The following is a 20,069-nucleotide window of genomic DNA, read 5'->3' as shown; positions in this document are numbered from 1 at the left end:
GGACAAGCTAATATGTAAGCTCAAGGAAAGGTCTTGCCACCTTTATGTATTTAACCTTTATGTATTTACACCTTTATGTATTTAACATGTGCTAAGATAGCTGCATTTTGTTTAGAGAGATCTGGAATTCTTGCTTCCTCTTGATAATACATAAAAACTTGTGAAACTAGTTTCACAAGTATCTTCTTCAGATACTCGTTTGAGGGAACAGACAGCTTTCATGTTAGCTATGGAAAGATTCATGAACTGCCTAGACTTCAGTTATCTGTTGTACTGTACTTGCAGATACTAAATTACCTAATCATGATAGAGGCTGATGTGATGGTAGAGATCCAGTTTGTGGATGATCTCTAGGGAAGGAAGGTGGCAGACTAGCATTTTCTGTCATTATGGAAGAGATCTGGTCAGGTCCAGGGACTGTTTAGGAGAGAGCTACTGACAGGGCCTCCCTGGGGGAAGGTGTTGCAGGACTTTTCCCCTCCCTGATGATGTTGGCCAAATAAATCTAGATCTGATGCTATACTCAAGAAGGGTTCTGGGACAAATTTTTGCTTTGAATATGTACTCTTTATACTCAAGCAGGTACCTAAAAATGGATTCTGGTATAGCAGTCATATACGGGTTGGCCAGTCATAGTTCCTGCTTTGAATAACATAAAACCAGTAAAGCTTCCTATGATTTTTATTGTGTATAAAAATGATCCCACACGTATAAATGAAATCAAAGTGCGACTAACTTTAGCAATACCTATGGTTCAGCTACTGGGGTGGGGATGGGGCTATTTTCTATCCTGTGACATTCCAGTTTCTACAAGCAATGAAATTTCATAGAATATCTTGTACACAAAATCGTCAATGATCTTGGAATTTAAAATATATAGCAATATACTTGCATAGTTGCCATGAAAGGTGGATAGGGACATGTGTGTGTGTGTATGAGAGAGTGAATAATAAGTGCACAGGGCTTTTTAAAAAGTCTTTTAAAATATCAATGGTTTAATACACTTGGTCATTACTTGTCCCTTGTACAGCTTGACAAGGTTTAGTGGCACAATTAACGTTGCACTATGTCTCCTCTCTGTCTTCAGTTCTTGAACAAATCTTTGATATGTTTTTCAGTTTCTTCTTGCCTTCTTTGAACATCTAACATTCTTCATACAGTAACCAAGGAAATTGGCAGTGTTTAGTGCCCTACTCTGCTCATAATCCTTTTCTGTTGGCAGAAATCCTTTGGAAAAAACCCAGCTTTTTCATCAATTGAAGAAAGTGCTTGGCCATTTTCTAGCTCTAGTACTTTAGTCTCCTCTTGAATAAATTAGGCTTCAAGAAGTCAGAACTTGACCTTCAGACTGTATTATCTAGCCTTGAAGTATATCAAGAGCTATTGCTGAATAGTTATTTCTACTGGTAGTAAACCCCGTACTGATTATGCTGGATTGCTGTATATGAAGGGAGAAACTAAACAAAACTGCACACAAGGTGTTGGTGTCAGTCCTATGCAAAAAATCAAATTCCCCTTATATGTCTTCTGTGTGTGTTACTTTCAACATTCTACAATACATAAGCAAGTATCTGAATAATTAGATTTTATTTACTTTGGTAAATTAAAGATATACTCATGTATACAAAGAAAATTCATCACCTTGCATCCAGGAATTATTCATATTTAAGCTTGCGTTCTTCCTCATTTTCATGCTGTTGCTATGGGTACTGGCCATGCACCATGCTGCCCCCCACTCCTTGTTTTTCTGTCTGTGGGTCAGGAACTGAGGCAGGACCAACCCAACAAAACACCAGCCGCTTTAAGGACCTAAAAAAGAAGTTATGGCTTTATGATCAAAACTTGTCAACCAATATAATTCTATTGTAACACTGGGAATTTTACTCTGGTTCCAGTCCATCTTAGTATCTTACACTCGGTAGTGACTTCCTAAAGTTTCTTTTTTGAAGATGCCCTTACTCGGTTGCTTTCAACCCTTTATTCATGATTACATTATTTCAAGACAATGTGTTTTTCATAGTTTAAAGTAGCTATATGAGAACAGATTTATTCTGGCACAGTGCATAATGGGTGCCTAGGGAACAGTACAAAGCAAGGTGAGTCAAACTTCCTAAGTCACACTTTCCAAGAGTACACATCCAGTACTTGAGCCAGAGTTGATAGACTCTCATCTCATTTCTCATGTTTCCTCATATTTCTCATAACATGTTTCATCTTCTCTCTCTGGCAGATCCTAATGGCTGTCTTGGACTGCTGTCCTGTATCTCTACTAATACGCATGCTTGGGCATCAAATGTTTTAACTTGGAGAGATATCTTTGGTTCCTTTCTTTCCTATGCCTTGCACATCCCTGAGGTTACAACTTCCTGCTATTTGTGTCTTTGCTTTTCATTTGGCACCACTAAAATTCTTATGAAGGACTGAGACCTGGGAGGAAGTGTTCAGTTCACACCCTTAATGCTTTTCCTTTCTACTAGAAATCCTCTTTTTCCTGCTAGAATCCTCTCTTTCCTACTATTCCTCAGCATACTCTGATTTCTTCACATATTTTTTCATCACTCTTGTTGCATACTGTGTCATTTCCACTCCCGAACTTTGCCCTAACATAACATTGTGCTTTTTTTCTTAGACCACTTAGACTGCTTTTCTGAACCAGTTAATTCCCTTCTCCAAGAGGTTAGAGATTAAATGGTATCTAGACTGAATAGCAATTGGAGCCCTCTGCTTGTCTTAGACTAGCTTGACAGCCAGACTTAACTAGCTCATCAAATTACCCACCAGCTGTGTATGCAAGCCCTCAGTGTTGTCATTTTGCCTTTGGTCATATTGAGTGTAACTTGTTGGATTGGTGTCTGTCACCATCCTTTTGGGCATCCTGTTTGACAAGACTTTTAGTATGATCCTAACACAAAATGCATATATTCATGATGATATGAACAAGGCTTGTGTGTGGGGAACAGAAGCAGCAGCCAGACAGCCCAGAAGACCTCTGAGTGTAGGTAACAGCATCTGTAGAGATGAGAAATGTGCTACTGACTTCTTAGTTTTCCTGTATGACTGAAGGCTGTTCAGTCTACATACTTCATTTTCGTTTTGGAACAAATGATTAGAGGTAAGTAGTATCAAAATACACAATTTCTGAAATGATTAGTCACTCCTTATTCCTACATCACCCACTTAACATTAGCATTTTGTTCCACTTTGTTCACTTGTTTTAGTGAGTGTCTGCTGCATTAGATGACTATGACGTTTTTGCCTGCAATTACAAGGCCTAATTTCCATGCCCAGGCACTCCTGGTCTTTCTTTCTGTTCCTGTAGTGGTTTGGATTTGTTGGCAAAATTTGCTGACAAATCTGTAATAACGTGGCAATGTATAGTTGAAGGTTTTACATGGTTTGAGTAGACTTACTAGCTTTACTGCAGGATTTACTCTTTATTTGGATTTTATGCTTTGGCTGGAGGGAACAATGCTATGTGAATAAAATGAAAGACAAGTTAAAAAGTGCTGAGGGATAAAATGTTCTGTCAGAGTAGCTATTCTACAGCTGTTAAACCTTGCTGTTATATACCACCAGTGACTAGAAACAGGTACCCAGAGACAGTGCTGAGCTGATAGGATGTTGTAGTCTGACCCAGCAAAGCAGTTTTTTTGGTCTTAAACCAAATGGGAAGTGCTTCAGCATTCTAAACCAACAATTATTTTAGCGATTTAACCTACATAGCCTTTGTCATATTTGTACTAGTCATTCCTTGTACCACTCCAGAAATTCCAAGAAAATTTCCAAACTGTATGTTCTTTAGCTAAAAATCTAAACTTGGCTTAGTCTTACAGAGTTTATGTTCTTTTCTCCTCTAGTGACCTCCATGGGAATACATAGGGGTAAAGGTGACGACAAAGGCATTCTTCGCTTTGAAGCTGTGTTGTAGTTTAAGCCAGAACTTCTGTATAAAATTGTAAAAGTGAAATAATTTTTTAAGAAAAAATGTTTTTTCTTTTTTTTTAATTTAAAAAAAATATTTTAGGACTATTGCAAAAGAAGTGGGAAACTAACTGGTGTCTTAATAGTGTTATTCAGAAACTTGGTCTTTTTCAGCTTCAGCAAGAGATCTGCTCTACTGAGAAACCAGCAACGTAGTGTGAAAAACTTGGTAGAAACAATAGGTATTTCTTTTTATAGCTGGTATCTCTTCAGAAACATAGAGTGCAGCCAGAATGTGGCAGCAACAGATTTGCTTTTTCTTGTGCTGGAACACAGCATTCTATTTATCTCTGACAAGCGAAGGATATGTTGGACAAACTGCACTATTAAATACAGAAAGCCTCATTTAAATAATGTTAGTGCTTTGACATAAATAGGGACAAGCTATTCAAACATGAGGCTGATAACATTTTGCCCTTAACTTTGTTGTACACAGAAAACAAAACCCAGAAGTGTCTTTTAGTGGCTTTATGTTCAAATTTCTTTCTCCCTGATCTTCATACATGACTTCTTTGGAAAGTAGAGTAGTGTGTGGATAATTTCTACCATATTTCTAGTTTGGGGGATAAAGAACACAGAACACTTTATTACCCAGTGCACTGGTAACTTTTTCCATTTTCTGTTCATTTTTTATTTCATAAACTATTTTAAAAAAATTAATACTGAAGTTCCTCCTTCAAGTCAGATTCTTTGAATCTGCTAGTATGTTTTTTCCATCTCATCCCTCTTTTTAAGTCCACTCAGTCTAACCGGATATTTTTCCATCAGTATATGGTAAGTGCATTCTAAATGTTGTTATTGTACATAGTTAAATGCAAAGCTCTATGTTACTATTAAATATATAAAAGCTATGTAAAGTTAAGACTTAGCAGGCAGCGTGGAAGCAAAGGGCTGAAGATATACTAAATAACATAAGTTTACTAATGGGGCTAATAAGCTGTTTGCTTCCACTAAATTAACTTTTCATGAAGAAAAGCTCATGTGAAAGTATGTTCTTATTAACCTTAATGCAATAATCAAGTCCAGTCTGAATATTGATCTCTTTAAATCAATGAGACTTTTGAACTTTATCACAAAGAACTTGGTTTGGGGGCAAAATATGAAACTCTTAGCTGCTACCAAGATGAATTTTGTACCTTGCTAGTTATTTTAGCAATTTTTTCTGAATTTTATGACAAATATTAAGGCAGCTCTGAGTGAAGATAATGAATCATGAAGCATGTACATTTAACCTAAATAACTTAAACTACATACTGTGAGCTGTATTGTTTGGACATACTGAACTACATGAAAGAGTGTGGTGATTCTGATACTAAGAGGTGGTGATGCATGGCTAGAAGGGAGAATAGCTTGTGGACAAATGTACCTGTTCAGAAGTTGGATTATGTTATGTTCTTCACTGAGTTTTACAATTGCTTTCTGTTGGTTAAAGAATTTTACCCAAATTTCACTGGATTGTTGTCATCATTTATTTATTTTTAGTGGATAGGAAGATGGAAACTCTCTTGTCTTCCTAATTGAGAACTACATGTCTATGTACTGGGTTTAGGTTAACCGGGGAGCCAAGCGTACTGTGCACTGAGGTTCAGAAGTGACCTATGTTTGATTAGCTGTCTGTAACTAAGTGGCACATAGAAGAGAGGAATATGGAACCTTTTACCTTTCCCAGGGCCAAGAGGTTTTTCAAATACATTTGTGTCAGATGTTAATGTACCCACTTCGCATTACTCAATAATGTAGTGAAAAATAACCCAAGATTTATTTTTATCATGGCTTGTAAAGAATGGGTCCTCCACTGTGATTTAAAGGTGAGTATGAAGAAAAGTCTAAAATTACTTGACTATAGCCAGCTGTTCTAAAGATTAACCATTCATTCCAAGCTTGTATTTATTTTGCAGTCTCTTACTCCATGACTGTTTAATCTTCATAATAGCTCTTCTTTTGAAGGACTTGGGAAAAGTTCTTGATACCAATCAATATAAACTGCGCTACCCCACTGAGATTTTTCTGAGATTTTTCAGAAGTATGATGATTACTCTGAACCATTCTAGTAACTGCTGTGAACAAGATGGGGAAAAGTTTTCATAAATTGAAGAGTGTATATTCTCCTAGGAAGAGACAGATTTATGTAATGTTAGTAGATTAGTACCTATCAGCCTGGCAACAGTGGCTCACAAATTCACAGTGCAACACCCTGGAATTAATCTGCTGCAATAGCCTTTGGGCTTTTTTTCTTTCTCAGGAACGAACAGGAGTTTATGTACATCAGATGAAGTAATAGATGGAGCATAAGCCTCCATTTCTGTTGATGTTAGGACAGACTGAGTTTGCCATTTAAGTTTCTTTAAATTTTAGGCTGTATAACCTTCTGTTAACTATTTGTTTTTGCTTTTTCATTTCCAGAGTCCCCTCTTTTTAAACTGGCAGTTTTATTTCACCTGTAAAGAGTAGATGTAGGAACATATTCTTCCATATCCATTGTGAATAATTAAAGCAAATAAATCATTTAGCTGCTCTGCAGTGTGTTTATCTTGTAGAAGTGATCCTTTGCTTAATCATCTAGCAAACCTGCTAATTTTCTTTCATTTTTGCTATTCCATGGAATTGTATTGTTTGGAATTTTTGCTAATGATGTTTAAATTTCCTCACAGCTTTCTAGTTATTCACACGCATCTTACCAGTTGTTCTTGAAATGCCTCTTTAGCTGCTTTTGTTTGGAATCTTCATAGTCTGAAAAAGATCTCTGGTAAGGCAGAATAATTTGGGACTCTATTTAAATAAATTGTCCCATCCACCCCCGCCTTTCCTTATAAATAATGTGCATTCTTTTTAAGGACTTTATTGTGGTTTTTACTTCTATTGATCCCTTTGCATTTCTTACTTCTGATTTGGTCCTTTGTTGTGGTAATGGCTGTTGATGATGATAAATATTTCACTTTGTATGTTTAATCTACATGTTATTTATTACTGCAATTGTTAATTACAGTATGTTGAACTTCACAATGTAGTTGTTGATATTTAATTCTCCAACTATAGTAACTTTTTGAGCAAAGTATCATATAATTATTGTTATTGTATAGTTAACAATAATCTCACTTTCTGCTCTAAAAGTAGTTGTATTATGAGTTAATTGTCCAAAGCGTGGAAGTTGCTTTCTCTAGACCTTGCCTTTTGTTCACTTTTATGCAAAGAAATGAAATATTCTGTAACTATTTTATTACTATTTAAAACTATATTTTGCTTTTGTTGACCAACATTGAAAAATTGAATGTATCAAATTCAGGATTAAATAATTATATTTATACTTTAACTTTCTTGATGTCTTTCAAACCTTGTTTCTCTTCAGTTTTACTGACGTTGTCTTTGAGATGATTGCATGTCAGCATTGTCCTCATTCTGCCATTTTTTCTAACATCATAATGTGGTTGTCATAACCTTTGATTGAAAGTACTTTGCTGGTATATTTTTGCATGTAGCTTATTATAATTTGGAGATCTGCATAATTTAACCTCTCTTTTTATAATACAACATATTTACACATCTAAAGCAGTAGTCATATGAGCAAGTCTAAATGCTTTACAAATCTTAATGAGTTCGAACTCTTACCCTGCTGTACAGAAATAGATTTCAGTTCCCCTGACCCATTTTACAAAAAGCAAACTGAGGGACTAATCCTGACTTGCCCAAAGTCAGATGGCAAACGTATATTTTAAAATTAAGAACTGGGCCTTTTTTGTCTATAGGTAATCTCAAATATTTCTCGTTACTTCTTCACATTACTGTTTAGTTCCTTTTTTGTGTGTGATTTTTCCTTTCATGGGATGGTCAATCTTGTGCTGGATTAGGCAGAGCCATCCTGAGTCTCGGGGAGGGGAGTGACTGTATGGGATATATAATATAGACAGTTGCCATAGTATGTAAACTATCAGAATACTACTAATAATTAAGTTTTAGTTGATAATGTGTGCATACTGTTACTGTGAAATTATTTTTTTTTAATACCTTCTAACAGAATATTTAGGTCTGAAAAAATTCATTGCGTTTTGAGACAACAAATTAATGAATTGCTGGAGAAATTGTTCTTGTCAGTGGTCTTATATTTGAATAAAGGCTGGAAATTGACATTATTTTTCACTTTGAAAGGTCATTTTAAAAATCGTTAGATTTTGGAAAAAATACGAGATTTTTCTAGGTTGTGGTAGGAAAGGTAGGCAATTTTCTTATACTTTGCTCTTCCTTTCTTGGCACTTTGGTTTCATTGCAAGACAGGCATAATTGATTATTAGTGGTTTTATATCTTTTAATGCTTGTGAGACCATACATCAATCTATCAATAATAGGTAAGTGTATGCAAAGTTCACTTTTGGTCATGTGGAAGAAGTTCCTCCTCCTTCAGGCAACTACTTCATTCTTTGATGTTTGCTGTCCTTGTAATCAGGGACTTGGCTTACCTTCAGTTTCTTTAAATTGATCTCCCAAGTCTTCAATATATGGCTTCACAAGCCATACCAGGTGCTTAACTTTTCCTTAATAGCCTTGATAGTCCTATTGAAGATGATGACAGTTTCAGTTCATTTCATGTCACTTATAAAGTGTCCAGTCTGCCTATTTGGACTCATTTTTTATAAATTTTCTGGTTTGTACCTTGAGAAGAAAGCAAGGACTATAAAGATGATCAAGGGAATGGAGCACCTCTCTTATGAGGAAAGGCTGAGAGACCTGTGTCTGTTTAACCTGGAGAAGAGAAGACCGAGAGGGGATCTTAGCAATGCTTATACAAATGTAAAGAGCGGGTGTCAAGAGGATGGGTTAGGCTTTTCTCAGTGCTGCCTAGTGACGGGACAAGCGGCAACGGACTCAAGCTGGAACACAGGAAGTTCTGTCTGAACATAAGGAAAAACTTTACTTTGAGGGTGGCAGAGCACTGGAACAGGCTGCCCAGAGAGGTTGTGGTGTCTCCTTCTCTGGAGATATTAAAAACCCACCTGGATGCGTTCCTGTCCAGCCTGCTCCAGGTGAACCTGCTTTGGTAGGGGGGTGGACTAGATAATCTCTGAAGGTCCCTTTCAACCCCTACAATTTTGTGATTCTGTAGTCTAGAACATTGGAACCACAGAATAGAAAATGTTGCTGGGACCAGGATCTTAAAATTTCCTTCCTGAAGTTGATAGGAATACAGGGAGTCTGTGCGTGAAAGAGATTTTAAGTGTAATGCTCGTGTCACCAAAGCTACTGCATATATACGCTGTACATTTTTCTGCATGGGAGCAGTGTTTCTTCTGCCTGTTGAAGCTATGCTATGTTCCAAATAAGAAGTCAGGATTCACTGGGACCTCTATTTTACATAAATTTAGTTTTTGGATTGCATGCTGGAACTCAGATTTGCCCTCTTCCCCCATGGACAGGCTTCCAGGTAATTGTCACTAATCACTGGGTGACAGTTCCTGCTTGCCCAGTTATACACATTGAGAAGTCTGTGCAGACAGTGTGTGTGGTGCAACCTCCTCAGAAGAGAGGTTCACAGGCTTTAACGGCCACCACTTTAGATCTGGGTGCCTAAAATACTAATGAATCCTCTGTTGTTTTGTGTCTGTGCTTCAGTTCTCAGTGTTCACTCCTCACAGGGACATTTACAGGACAAATTTTTGAAAGCTCCTGTTGTGGTGATTACGAAAATAGTTGTTTTACAATGAGCAGTTACAGCAGTAACTGCAGTACAGTTTATCATTGTATCATCATACAGGGCTCGACGAGGCCCTGGGCAACCTGGTCTAGTTGGGGGTGTCCCCGCTGACTGCAGGGGGGGTCGGACTAGATGACCTTTGAAGGTCCCTTCCGGCCCAGATGATTCTATGATTGTGTGCACACTTTTTGTTTTTTTCCTCTTTCGTTTTTTCTTTTTCATTTTTTTTTTAATGACAGGTGTAGATTTCTGCAAACTGAGAATCCTTTTGGCCTGGAAATCTTCCCTTTGGAGGAAATATTGGAAGCTGGCTTTCTAACTGTAGACTGGGATATTTAAAGGGAAAGTCTTGCATTCACTCCTGATAATGAAGACGGTAAACTTTACTAACACACTTTTTTTTTTTTTTTAAACTAGTCATGAGTTAACCTGCCCTTAAATATTTTTATGAATGTGGAATTTTGCTGATTCTCTCTAGAACCAAGACAGCCTATTGCTAGAAGTCATAAAATAGTTCAAAATGCTAGAAATTTCCAAGTGCTTCCATTGTAGTTCAAATACACTCCAAATTCCCCTACCCTCTGCCAATATCAATAGCAAAAAACTTTGTCTAGCAGGAGACAAGGTTGGAAGTTGGAGAACAAATGCTTCAGGCAAATAGCCTGTTAGTTAACACTAAAGACAGAGGTTAGCACGGTATCAGGCAGGATCTCAAGAGGAAGTATGGCACCCTGGAGTGCAAGACTTTCTAAGGCCTGGTTTTGCATACAATAACTGTGCATTTAACATAAATGTGACTGAAATTGTAATGTAAGTACAAAATGTGCGATGTTTTATTCATGGGGGAAAAAATAATTGTAGAAATGGTAAGCTGAAGTTAGGTGCTTGTATCTTTTTAAATAGAAGTGGCCTGATTTTTTTTTTTTTTTTCCAAAGGTGCTGTCCATCCACTGTCTTAATGACTGTACAGGAGCATTAAGAATCGTGTAAATGTTAGATCATTTTTATGTAGACACCTAAATATGGACTCCAAGTGCTGAGTGGTTCTTTTTCTGTTGGATCTACCTGGCTTTTTTCACGTTAGAACTTAGTTTGAAATTCCTCATTGCAGGGTTTGGTCTTTCCATATGTTTGTGCTGTTTCTGCAGATTGGAACTTCCAAAACAGATGGCTTGAAGATTCTGAAGAATCAGACTTGGACACTCTCTCTTAAAAGTCTATGAAAGACATTATTTAATTATTGTAGTGGAGATGACGTTTGAGTGTTGAAGACTCGGGGGAGTAAAGTCCAGCCTTCTCTTGCTCCTCCCTCCTCCCACACTGATTACCTTATGTGCTCTTTTACTTATTCTTTTAAACAGATGCTGATTTTTTTTGCTCCTTCTGATTATTTTTTTAGTGTAAAAGCTAGGGTCTCCTTTTTCCTTTTCTGTGTTAAATACTAGGTTATATTTGTCAACATTGATTTTACATTCTGGGTTCAGATGATTAGTGAAATACAAACAATAATCTATTTTATTTTGAAGCAAAATTTCTTATCAAAATATTTTTTTGTGGGTTAAAGATACATTGCACATACTTCTGGGATCTTGGCTGATTTTTAACATATTGAAAAATGGAAAAAGAACCTGTAGGAAAGCTGTACCTCCTTGCCTGCTCCCATAGGCAAGGAAAATGATTAATGCTTGTCATGCTCAGCTTGGTGCTTTCCTCCTATAAGAAGATCTTGGAACTGCTAATTTCTTACTTCCAGTGGTTTAAATGAAAGCTATTGAGATGTTTCTTTTTCTGACCTTGGGAAGAACTAAAATCTATTCATAAATAGACAGGAAAGAAGAAGATTTGAGCGCTACTGAGGCAACTTCTAACCGTCTACTAATAGGTATAGTCAAGGGAAGTTAAATAGCTTGCTTTAGAAAAAAGCTTGAGTGTGTATGGTAATGAAAACTATAATGACAGCTTGTTTTCAATTAGCAGCTCTTTTCTTGTGTGCTACTTCTCAGACAAATTTTCAGGGGAAAAAATGAAAGAGTTGGGATGACTGGCCAACGTAATGCATGATGGTAACTGCTAATAAAAATAAAGAAGTGGTCACTCAATCTTATTCATCTCTGTAGGAGCTCAGCATAACTGCATCTGTAGCATAATCGTGCCACCCTTTAATTCTTGGAGCTTCCTCTACTTCTGGGAAGAGAAATATTTGTTGCAACATATTTCCAAGGAAAAATGGGATTTTGAATTTATCCTTTTTCGTCAGATCTACTCCCCTTGGAACAAATACATTCCCAGAAAATCCTACAAGAGACTTTGCTTCAAACACAGCAGAAAGCGCAGACTGAGCAACTTTTTCTAATTAAAAACCCCCTCAAAGGTCACTCTGACTGATGAGATTTACACCATCACATTCAATTCATTAAACTAAAACTGTAACAGAAGTTCAGAAGGGTCTGGGAGGTGACTGCCTGTCTGTTGTCTCCTGCTGTATTTGAATCCCTTGCAAGGAAGAGAAAAAGGGCACAGCATTTGTGTTTTATAAGGTAGCACATGTCATAGCTGTGAGCTGGGGTGATCCGTTGTCCTAGACTTGCGCAGGATTTATTTCCCTATACTGAGAAAGCCGAGTGAGAATACTCACAGAGAACATAAACTCTGGGGGTTTTTGCCATTGTTTTTTGTTGTGTTGTTTTGTTTTAGCTGTATTCCTGTAGTCCAAGGCCACCTCCAAGGCTTCCTGCTCCCTGAGTTGAATGGCCGCAGGCAGCTCATTATCATGACTTGTGTTGCTGTCTTCAGCATTTTAAAAAGTCTTTTTCTATTTCTTCAGCAATAAGAGTGTAGTCATCTGCGCTGCAACTCTTAACCCTTTTAAAAAGAATTTCTATAAAAATCGTCTGTCAAGGGCCTCAGCATGGGCTGTACGTGCTCCTGCTGTAAAACAAGCACACCACCTAACTTGATGAGTAGCTGGAGAAAACTGTAGTAGCTGGTACGTGCTGGCAGGGTCCCTAGCTAGGGCACTGGCGTGGATTCTCACTCTGGCTTTACTGTGAGAATATTGAGAAATAGAATAGAATATTTCAGTTGGAAGGGACCTACAATGATCATCTAGTCCAATATTAGGAAAGTTGCTTTAATTCTCTCCCTTCCTTTCCCCTTCTATACTGTCTCTCTCCTTTCTGGCACTTCCACCTGTAAAATCTTTTTTACAGATTTAGCCTGACGCAGACTTACTGGAGAGACTAATGAAGCTGTCCCTGACCTTTAGTACTGCCCAGAGTAGGACATACTTTAAGGTGATGGGATGCTGTTTTGTCTACTCACCTGTACAGCCCTCCATCCCATTCACAGAACAACCTGCCAGACACCTCTTTTAATTTCATCTTTGAATCCTTGTAAATACTGCAGGAATTTAAATAATACATGCCGGTTTATCCTGAACTGCAGAACATCATTTCTGTGTGACTGGAGTAGGAGTTTAAGTTGTGTGTGTGGAACAAGACCCTACTGCAAGCAGGCTGCATGGCTACTGGTCTCACCTGCTTAGCAGTGGGAATGCTGTCAAAGCATAGACACCTTATAAAACTGACCATAGCCATCAACCACGGCTGCTTTGGCAGTATTGATCATTGCGTTCAATATCATCTTGGTCTTTTTGGCTTTTGTTTTAAATGCAAGTACTGGGCTGTAGCTTAGGCCTGTGGAAACTTTGGATTGACTTTCTCTAAGGTCTGCCTGTTTTTTCCTGGAAGACTCTGCTTTGAGGTGGTTGATTGATGAGTGGAGAGAGATTTTCACACTTTAGAAGCATGATTTTAATGTTTGCTGTATCCTGGAGATAAGTGTCATGGCAAGGGTGGCTGAACCTCATGTGGCACTTTTGAGCTGTCATCATTTATTAGCTGAATTATTAAAGCAAATCATCATGGACTTCATGCTGATTTAATATGCACAGCCAAAGTTTGTAACAGAACCGCTGTATGTGTAGTTCCATAGAGAAAAGCAGGCTTTGGGAGAGGAGTAAGGCCATCGATGTGCTTTAATCTCAATGTAGTTTTCAAATGGAGTCCTTTTTCCTTGTTCTGATGTTTGGAAAGCATGGGTGAACTGACCCAATTTTTTATTTTTATTTATTTTTATTTTTGGATTTCTGCCGTTAATGGGAGAGAAGCAGGTGGCAGGAGATACAGTTGCAGCTCCTTCCTCACTTTCCTACCAACTTCAGCACAAACCAGAGAAGGAGCTGCTGTAACAATTTAGGGCAACAATAATTTGATTGTTCATTAGATACTTGAAAGGAGCATATGTTTAGTAAGGTGGCAATTAAGGACTGACTGACAATAACAGGCTTGTTTGCCTTTATAGTAAAAAACTGTGTCTTGTTTAATGAAAGGTTTACAATGGTATTTAGGTTTTGTGCATAAAGTGCAGGTGAGGTGTGTCATGTATTCTCACGAATATGGATAAATTGATTAAAGTGAGAGGAGGATTTCTGAGATAAATTAAAAACGTCTTGGACGCCCTTTGTCTTGAGGATGTCTGTGCTTTGGCACAGTCAGGGTAGGCAGAGTTGTTTAACCTATGCCGAGTTCCTTGCTGTTGTGGCCAGGCAGCCACTAGCAAATGAGCTGCTTAGTGTTTCCATTGGCACAGTACACAGCAGGCACTGCTCTGGGGATGGACATTCAGACTCTTACCGTTTTGGTAGAGAGGGAATAATGTTGCTCAGTGTTACTTGACACTACTGGAAAATGTAAATATCGGGGAATAAATCTCATTCTTAAAGATGAATGAATGTATTAACTTCCCAATCTCACAACATTGAGTTGTTTTGGGTGAAAATGCTTGTTTGAAAATACAAAGAGTGAAAAAGATGCGTTCCAGACTTGATTACTTAGTGTGTTTCTGAGTACTTGGAAGACTTCTATGGCATGTTTAATGTTGCGTCAAATCTTATATACCTGTTCATGTTTACCTGCCTGTTTGTGTTTATAATAAAATCTCAAACATCTGTTTTATTTTAGGAGCTATGTTACTATTCCAACATAAAGCACCACAGATAGGAGTTGATCTTTGTTTCAGGAACCTCAGTACTTTTCTCTTTTTATGTTTTGTCTACTTTTAAAGAAATGAGAAATAGAGGAAATCTAACAGAGTATTGAGTTTCCTGACTGCTTCGAGGAATACGAAACTATTTTCTATTCTTATGCAAAAAACCTTCTGTGTTGACTTTAATGGGTTTAGTCACTGTGCAGAGCTTACGAGGACAGAGCACTAGTGATCACCAGTGATCCACTAGCATTAATTCCATCCAATTCACTGATTCATTTGATTAATTCTCCTTAAAGAAAATATAGAAAAAAAACACCTAAGTGGTCATGCCTTTTTTTCCAAACAGTCAATATACAATAAGACTTCCTCAGCCTCTTCATTTGAAACTAAGCATAAGCAGGTGTAGCTTCACCTCTTCAAGAACTTAATGGACGCCCACTCTTCAGGGCTCTAAAATGGGTATCAATGTTGAAAAATAAATTTTTTTAACTGAAATTTAAAAAGTGGAAATGACGAGGAGAAGTCATGAGAGCTTATATGGCCTCCTTCACCCCTTCCCCACAAAATACTTAATAGAGTAAAGAAACTTGGAAAAACTACTGAGATAAAAGAAGATAAAAAGTGCTTACTTTAAGTATAGATCTTCTAGAACATTTTATTTACATTCCTGGTCCTCATATGGTGGTAATTCTTTTCCTTGTATGACAATTTTGATTCTGTCTGTATGTATATATGGCTTTTTTCACTCATGGTTCAGTTCTTGCTTGTCAAAATTTGAAGCAGCACTGTAGCATCTCCTTTTTCAATTGTATATAGAACTGTGAGCATCTTGAATCTCATTACTGTTCTCTGAAGTAACTCTATCAAATCTTTCTACAGTTCTGCAGTCATAGAGTTGTTGCATTTCACTGTTCATCCTCTGTGGTTTCTTCTTTAGCTTATATGAGAATGTAAAATTTCACCAGGTTTATTTACCTGTTCATTACTGTGGCAAGGGATGTCCAGCAGCCAAATTTAGAAGTGGGATATTCTTTGCTCAGTTGTTCTGTTCTCAATTACGCCATTGCACTAGAAAGTGTTGCATCCCATGTGTATAGGTTCTTGTCTCCGTGATGAAGCTGAGAGGGGAACATATTTGGATGAACTGAATCAAAAATTAAACTTTTGGATATTTTAGCTTTTTTATTTATTGCAGGTAATTAAAGTGTATAGTGAAGATGATACTAGCAGATCTTTGGAAGTACCAAGTGATATAACAGCAAGGGATGTATGTCAGCTGTTGATACTGAAGAACCACTATATTGATGACCACAGCTGGACTCTGTTTGAACAATTTACCCACACAGGTTTAGGTAAGACTAGTACTATGCAATGATATGGCAGTAAATAAGGTGTTTGGTTTTCATTTTCATATAGAAATGCAATTGTAATAGAAAGGCTTGGAAGCAAAATGATGGGAAGGGCTTGTGTGAATTTGTTCTTTTGGGGTCTTGTCACTTCTGTTTCTCTTTTTTTTTGAAAGCATAACTATAAAGTACATTTTGTCAGTACATTTGCCTCACACTGCTTGATCTGTATCTGTAAGAGTGATTTGGAAGACACCAACCATTAAGGTTCTCCCTGCAAATTCTTCCTCGCTCTTCCTTGCTTTTCTTTGGCAGTTCTTCCTCTTCTACTGGTGTTTCCTGCTTATCTCTAGCAAGACTTGAGTTCTTTTCATTGCAAATAAAATCTTTGTTGTCCCTAACACACCTGAGTGAAATCTCTGACATCAAGGACAGAAAGCAGTTACACAGTACTATTCTATCTGAACAATAGGACTCAGTCTTCAGAAACAACATCAGAGTAGGCTGTTAGTGTTTTCTTTCAATACAATCAGTTTGGCTAGATTTATTATGAACTCTGGGACAGGACTACTTAAAAAGCAAAACAAACCCATTCTTCTAAACTTACAGTTATCAAACAATGAACTGTGTTGAAGTGACTTTATGCTTAGTATTTTAATTTGCTGGAAACTAAATGCTCTGAACTCCTTCCACATCATCAGTGTTCCTCTAGTGTAGTAAAAAACCTTTTTTTCTGTTACACATTTTAAAAGGTGTAATCTGTGGTTTCAGAGTACAACTATAATTTTAATTTCTGGTCTGTGTTCCTTTTTGTAGTGTATAGACGTAATTTTGCAGTATAAAAACACATTTAGACAAATTAAGTATATAGAGAAAGGGGATGTTTGCAGAGATGTAAATAATGTGGAACACAAGGAAGAATTCAGTCAGCAAAAGATGAGTTTAGAAGCCCACTGCTAGGATGTCCTATTGAACTGATATTGCTGGAACGGGTCCAGAGAAGGGCAACAAAGCTGGTGAGGGGTCTGGAGAATAAGTCTTATGAGGAAAAGCTGAGGGAGCTGGGGTTATTCAGCCTTGAGAAAAGGAGGCTGAGGGGGAGACCTTATCGCTCTCTATACCTACCTGAAAGGAGGTTGTAGAGAGGCAGGGGTTGGTCTCTTCTCCCAAGTCACAGGCGATAGGACAAGAGGAGATGGCCTCAAGTTGCACCAGGGGAGATTCAGATTGGGTGTTAGGCAAAATTTTTACCCTGAAAGGGTTATTAAGCATTGGAATGGGCTGCCCAGGGAAGTGGTTGAGGCACCATCCCTGGAGGTATTTAAAAGAAGCGTTGACATAGTGCTTAGTGACATGGTTTAGTGATGTTTTTTTATCAGAGGTAGGTTGTTGGTTGGACTAGATGATCTTAAAGGTCCCTTCCAACCTAGACAATTCTGATTCTATGATACTGTAGTCAGGCAGTCTTACTTCCTTTTACAGCACTACGTTTCAGTACTGTATTGTGTTTGGTTTTGAGAGGGAATTATATCAGAAAAACCTACTAGAAGACAATGCCATAAAAAAAATCTGGTTTTAATTTCACGTCACTCAAAAGTTTCCATATTATTCTTGAACTTTGGCACTGTACTAGAGTTACCAAAGGTAGTACTTCTGCAACTTCAAGGGCAGTTCCAGCTGCTAGTGCAAAGTGTGACTTGAGAAAGAGGACATTTTGGGGGCCTTTCCTGTGTTCTAAAATACATAGAAAACTCCTTGAAGTCCTAATTCTCAGAGGAGACTGCACTGGTACCTGGTAACTACAGTTCTGTTGATTTTAAAAGAAAACACACACCACCAACAAAAAAATAATCCCCTTACCCCCCTCAATATTTAGGTATCATTAAAAGCTATTTTTAAAATCTCTGTGTATGTATCTAGGGAATCTGGACTTGTGCATTTGTGCAAAATAAACTTGAGTGTGCATATCCAACTGTATTGTGTTTATCAACTGTATTTTAAAGAGGAACTACAAAAGCTAAAACTGTTTTCTGCCCTTTTCTGCTCCTTTATCCTATGAAGGCAGCCACAAACGTTTTTCTTTTTTTTCTTTTTTTTTTTTTTTTTTCTTTGCTCTGGAACATTTCAAAGATATTTATAACCTTTTGCACTGAATGTATCAGTTGTAAGATGCTTCCAGCTCAGAGTAAGGTCAGAATTAAATCTGGGTTGAGGCTGTAAATGACTGACTGCTACAGAAGAGGAGGTATAAAAATGGCTTTAGACAACACTACTATATAAATAGTAGAAGTGTTTTCTGTATTTTATAGTGTGGCTGGTGTTTAAGTAGTGTAGTAACTATTGAAGAAGACACTTTTGACAAACTATACTAGCACAATAGTGGCATTGTTTTTCTAGTTTTATTTATTTGCACAATAGGCTTTTTGCCAAATACTGTGTTTACTTCAACCTGAAGGATTTCTTGGAAGATTTCAATATCAAATCATGAGTGAAGTTGTTTTTCCTAAGATTCTGAAATTCTGAAAATAGCTAATGTGCAGGTCTGAAGACCTGCATTCACCATATGGTCTTCTGATTGCTCCAGCTGCTTTGGATATAATTTTAGAAAAAGGTGAATTTTTGATTTCTAAAATAAAATTATTTCCTAGATGATGAGGATGGCAATTCAACGTTACTAGAGAAGGAAAGGAACAACTTGAGATATGTTCCATTTTTTTTTTTAAATAATACTGAATAATAATGGATTTATTTTTATGATACTCTTAGGTCTGGTTTTGTTTGAAAGGCTTAACATATTAATCTTGACTTGCTTTAAGTATAATCTTAAGTGCTGGATGAGTAGCATGAATAAATATTTTTCAAATGATGATTTGGTTTTGGCCCATTTGCTGTTTGTTATTCTGTTGTATGTTTTACCCATGGAAATTTGGACAATCAAATTTTTCTGCTCCCAAGTTAAATGAATGGATACAGAAAGAAGTACTGTGAGTGATTGTGTATGTCTGTGTAAATTCCAGTATGATGGGGATTAATAATTCATTCATCAGTTAGCGAATATTTTCTTTAATATCTAACAGCTGTCTGAATACTCCTGAATTAGATATGATTGCATGAATCTTAGTGAGCTGAGCAGAGTGTTCTGCTTTTAATCAAGACAGACATTAGTTACATCACTGGAGCGTGCCTTCATTGCTGTGTGGAGATATCTGCATGTGAAAGAGGAAAAAAAAAAAGCCCACCCAAAAGAAAACATAAATCCATGGTCTGTATATTCCTGTTTTAACAAATCTATATGCTATTCTTTAGTGTGGAACTATGTTGTTGAACATTAAGCATGGTCGTGTCCTCACTTCATTGCATGGCAAGTGCTGACCGGGTGGTGTTGACTCAGGGCAGGTGAGACGGTTCCTCCACCTGTGCCACGTTCCTGGGGTTCTGGCTGGTGCACCCCATCTGCCTGCCCTGGGGCACCCATGCTGTGCACAGCCTGCTGCTGCTGTCTCATCACCTGGGAATGCTCAGCCTTCCTACACACCTGGGTAGGAAGTTTTGCAGTTGGGCTTTATTTCAAATATCTGAAGTATGACAATTATTACAGCACTATAAATCACAATGTATTTCAGAACTCTGTGCTCCTCATATGTGTCCTTTTTGTCCAAAGCTATTGAATTAAAAAAAAATTCTTGGATGTTTTTCACCTAGTCTAAGATTATTGAAGGCAGCTGAGGTATGTCTAGATTTGGATGATGCCACGTCATCTCTACCACCAGGTACCTTGGAGTTGGAGTCCCATACTTCTACTGCGATTTCCCTGTACAGGGCAGGCTCTGAAAACAGAACAGTTTTCCATAGCTATTCTCCTTTTCAAGGAAAATACTGTCTTCATCCTGAAATTTTTCCTTGTATAGTGAGAAATTTTTGTGTTGACTGTAAACAGTTTTCCATTTGCTTTTGAACCCTGGACTTGTGTTCCAGGGTTCCTCTTTGAGTAGGCGATAGTGCCTTGGCCA

The 20,069-nt window shown here is 37.5% G+C and overlaps 1 protein-coding gene across 1 annotated transcript in view; it reads left to right on the top strand.

The window, feature by feature from the left end:
* Nucleotides 1-20,069, top strand: part of GRB14 (growth factor receptor bound protein 14) — a 66,723-nt gene that overhangs the window by 21,829 nt on the left and 24,825 nt on the right. The window contains exon 3 of the mRNA XM_074145113.1: nucleotides 15,909-16,065. Coding sequence (XP_074001214.1) covers nucleotides 15,909-16,065 — 157 coding nt within the window. The remainder of the gene's footprint in view (nucleotides 1-15,908; nucleotides 16,066-20,069) is intronic.

This window comes from Numenius arquata, chromosome 3, assembly GCF_964106895.1.
Source record: "Numenius arquata chromosome 3, bNumArq3.hap1.1, whole genome shotgun sequence".
NCBI lineage: Eukaryota > Metazoa > Chordata > Aves > Charadriiformes > Scolopacidae > Numenius > Numenius arquata.
The sequence above is the reverse complement of the archived record's forward strand: the minus strand, read 5'-3'. Positions and strand labels throughout refer to the sequence as shown.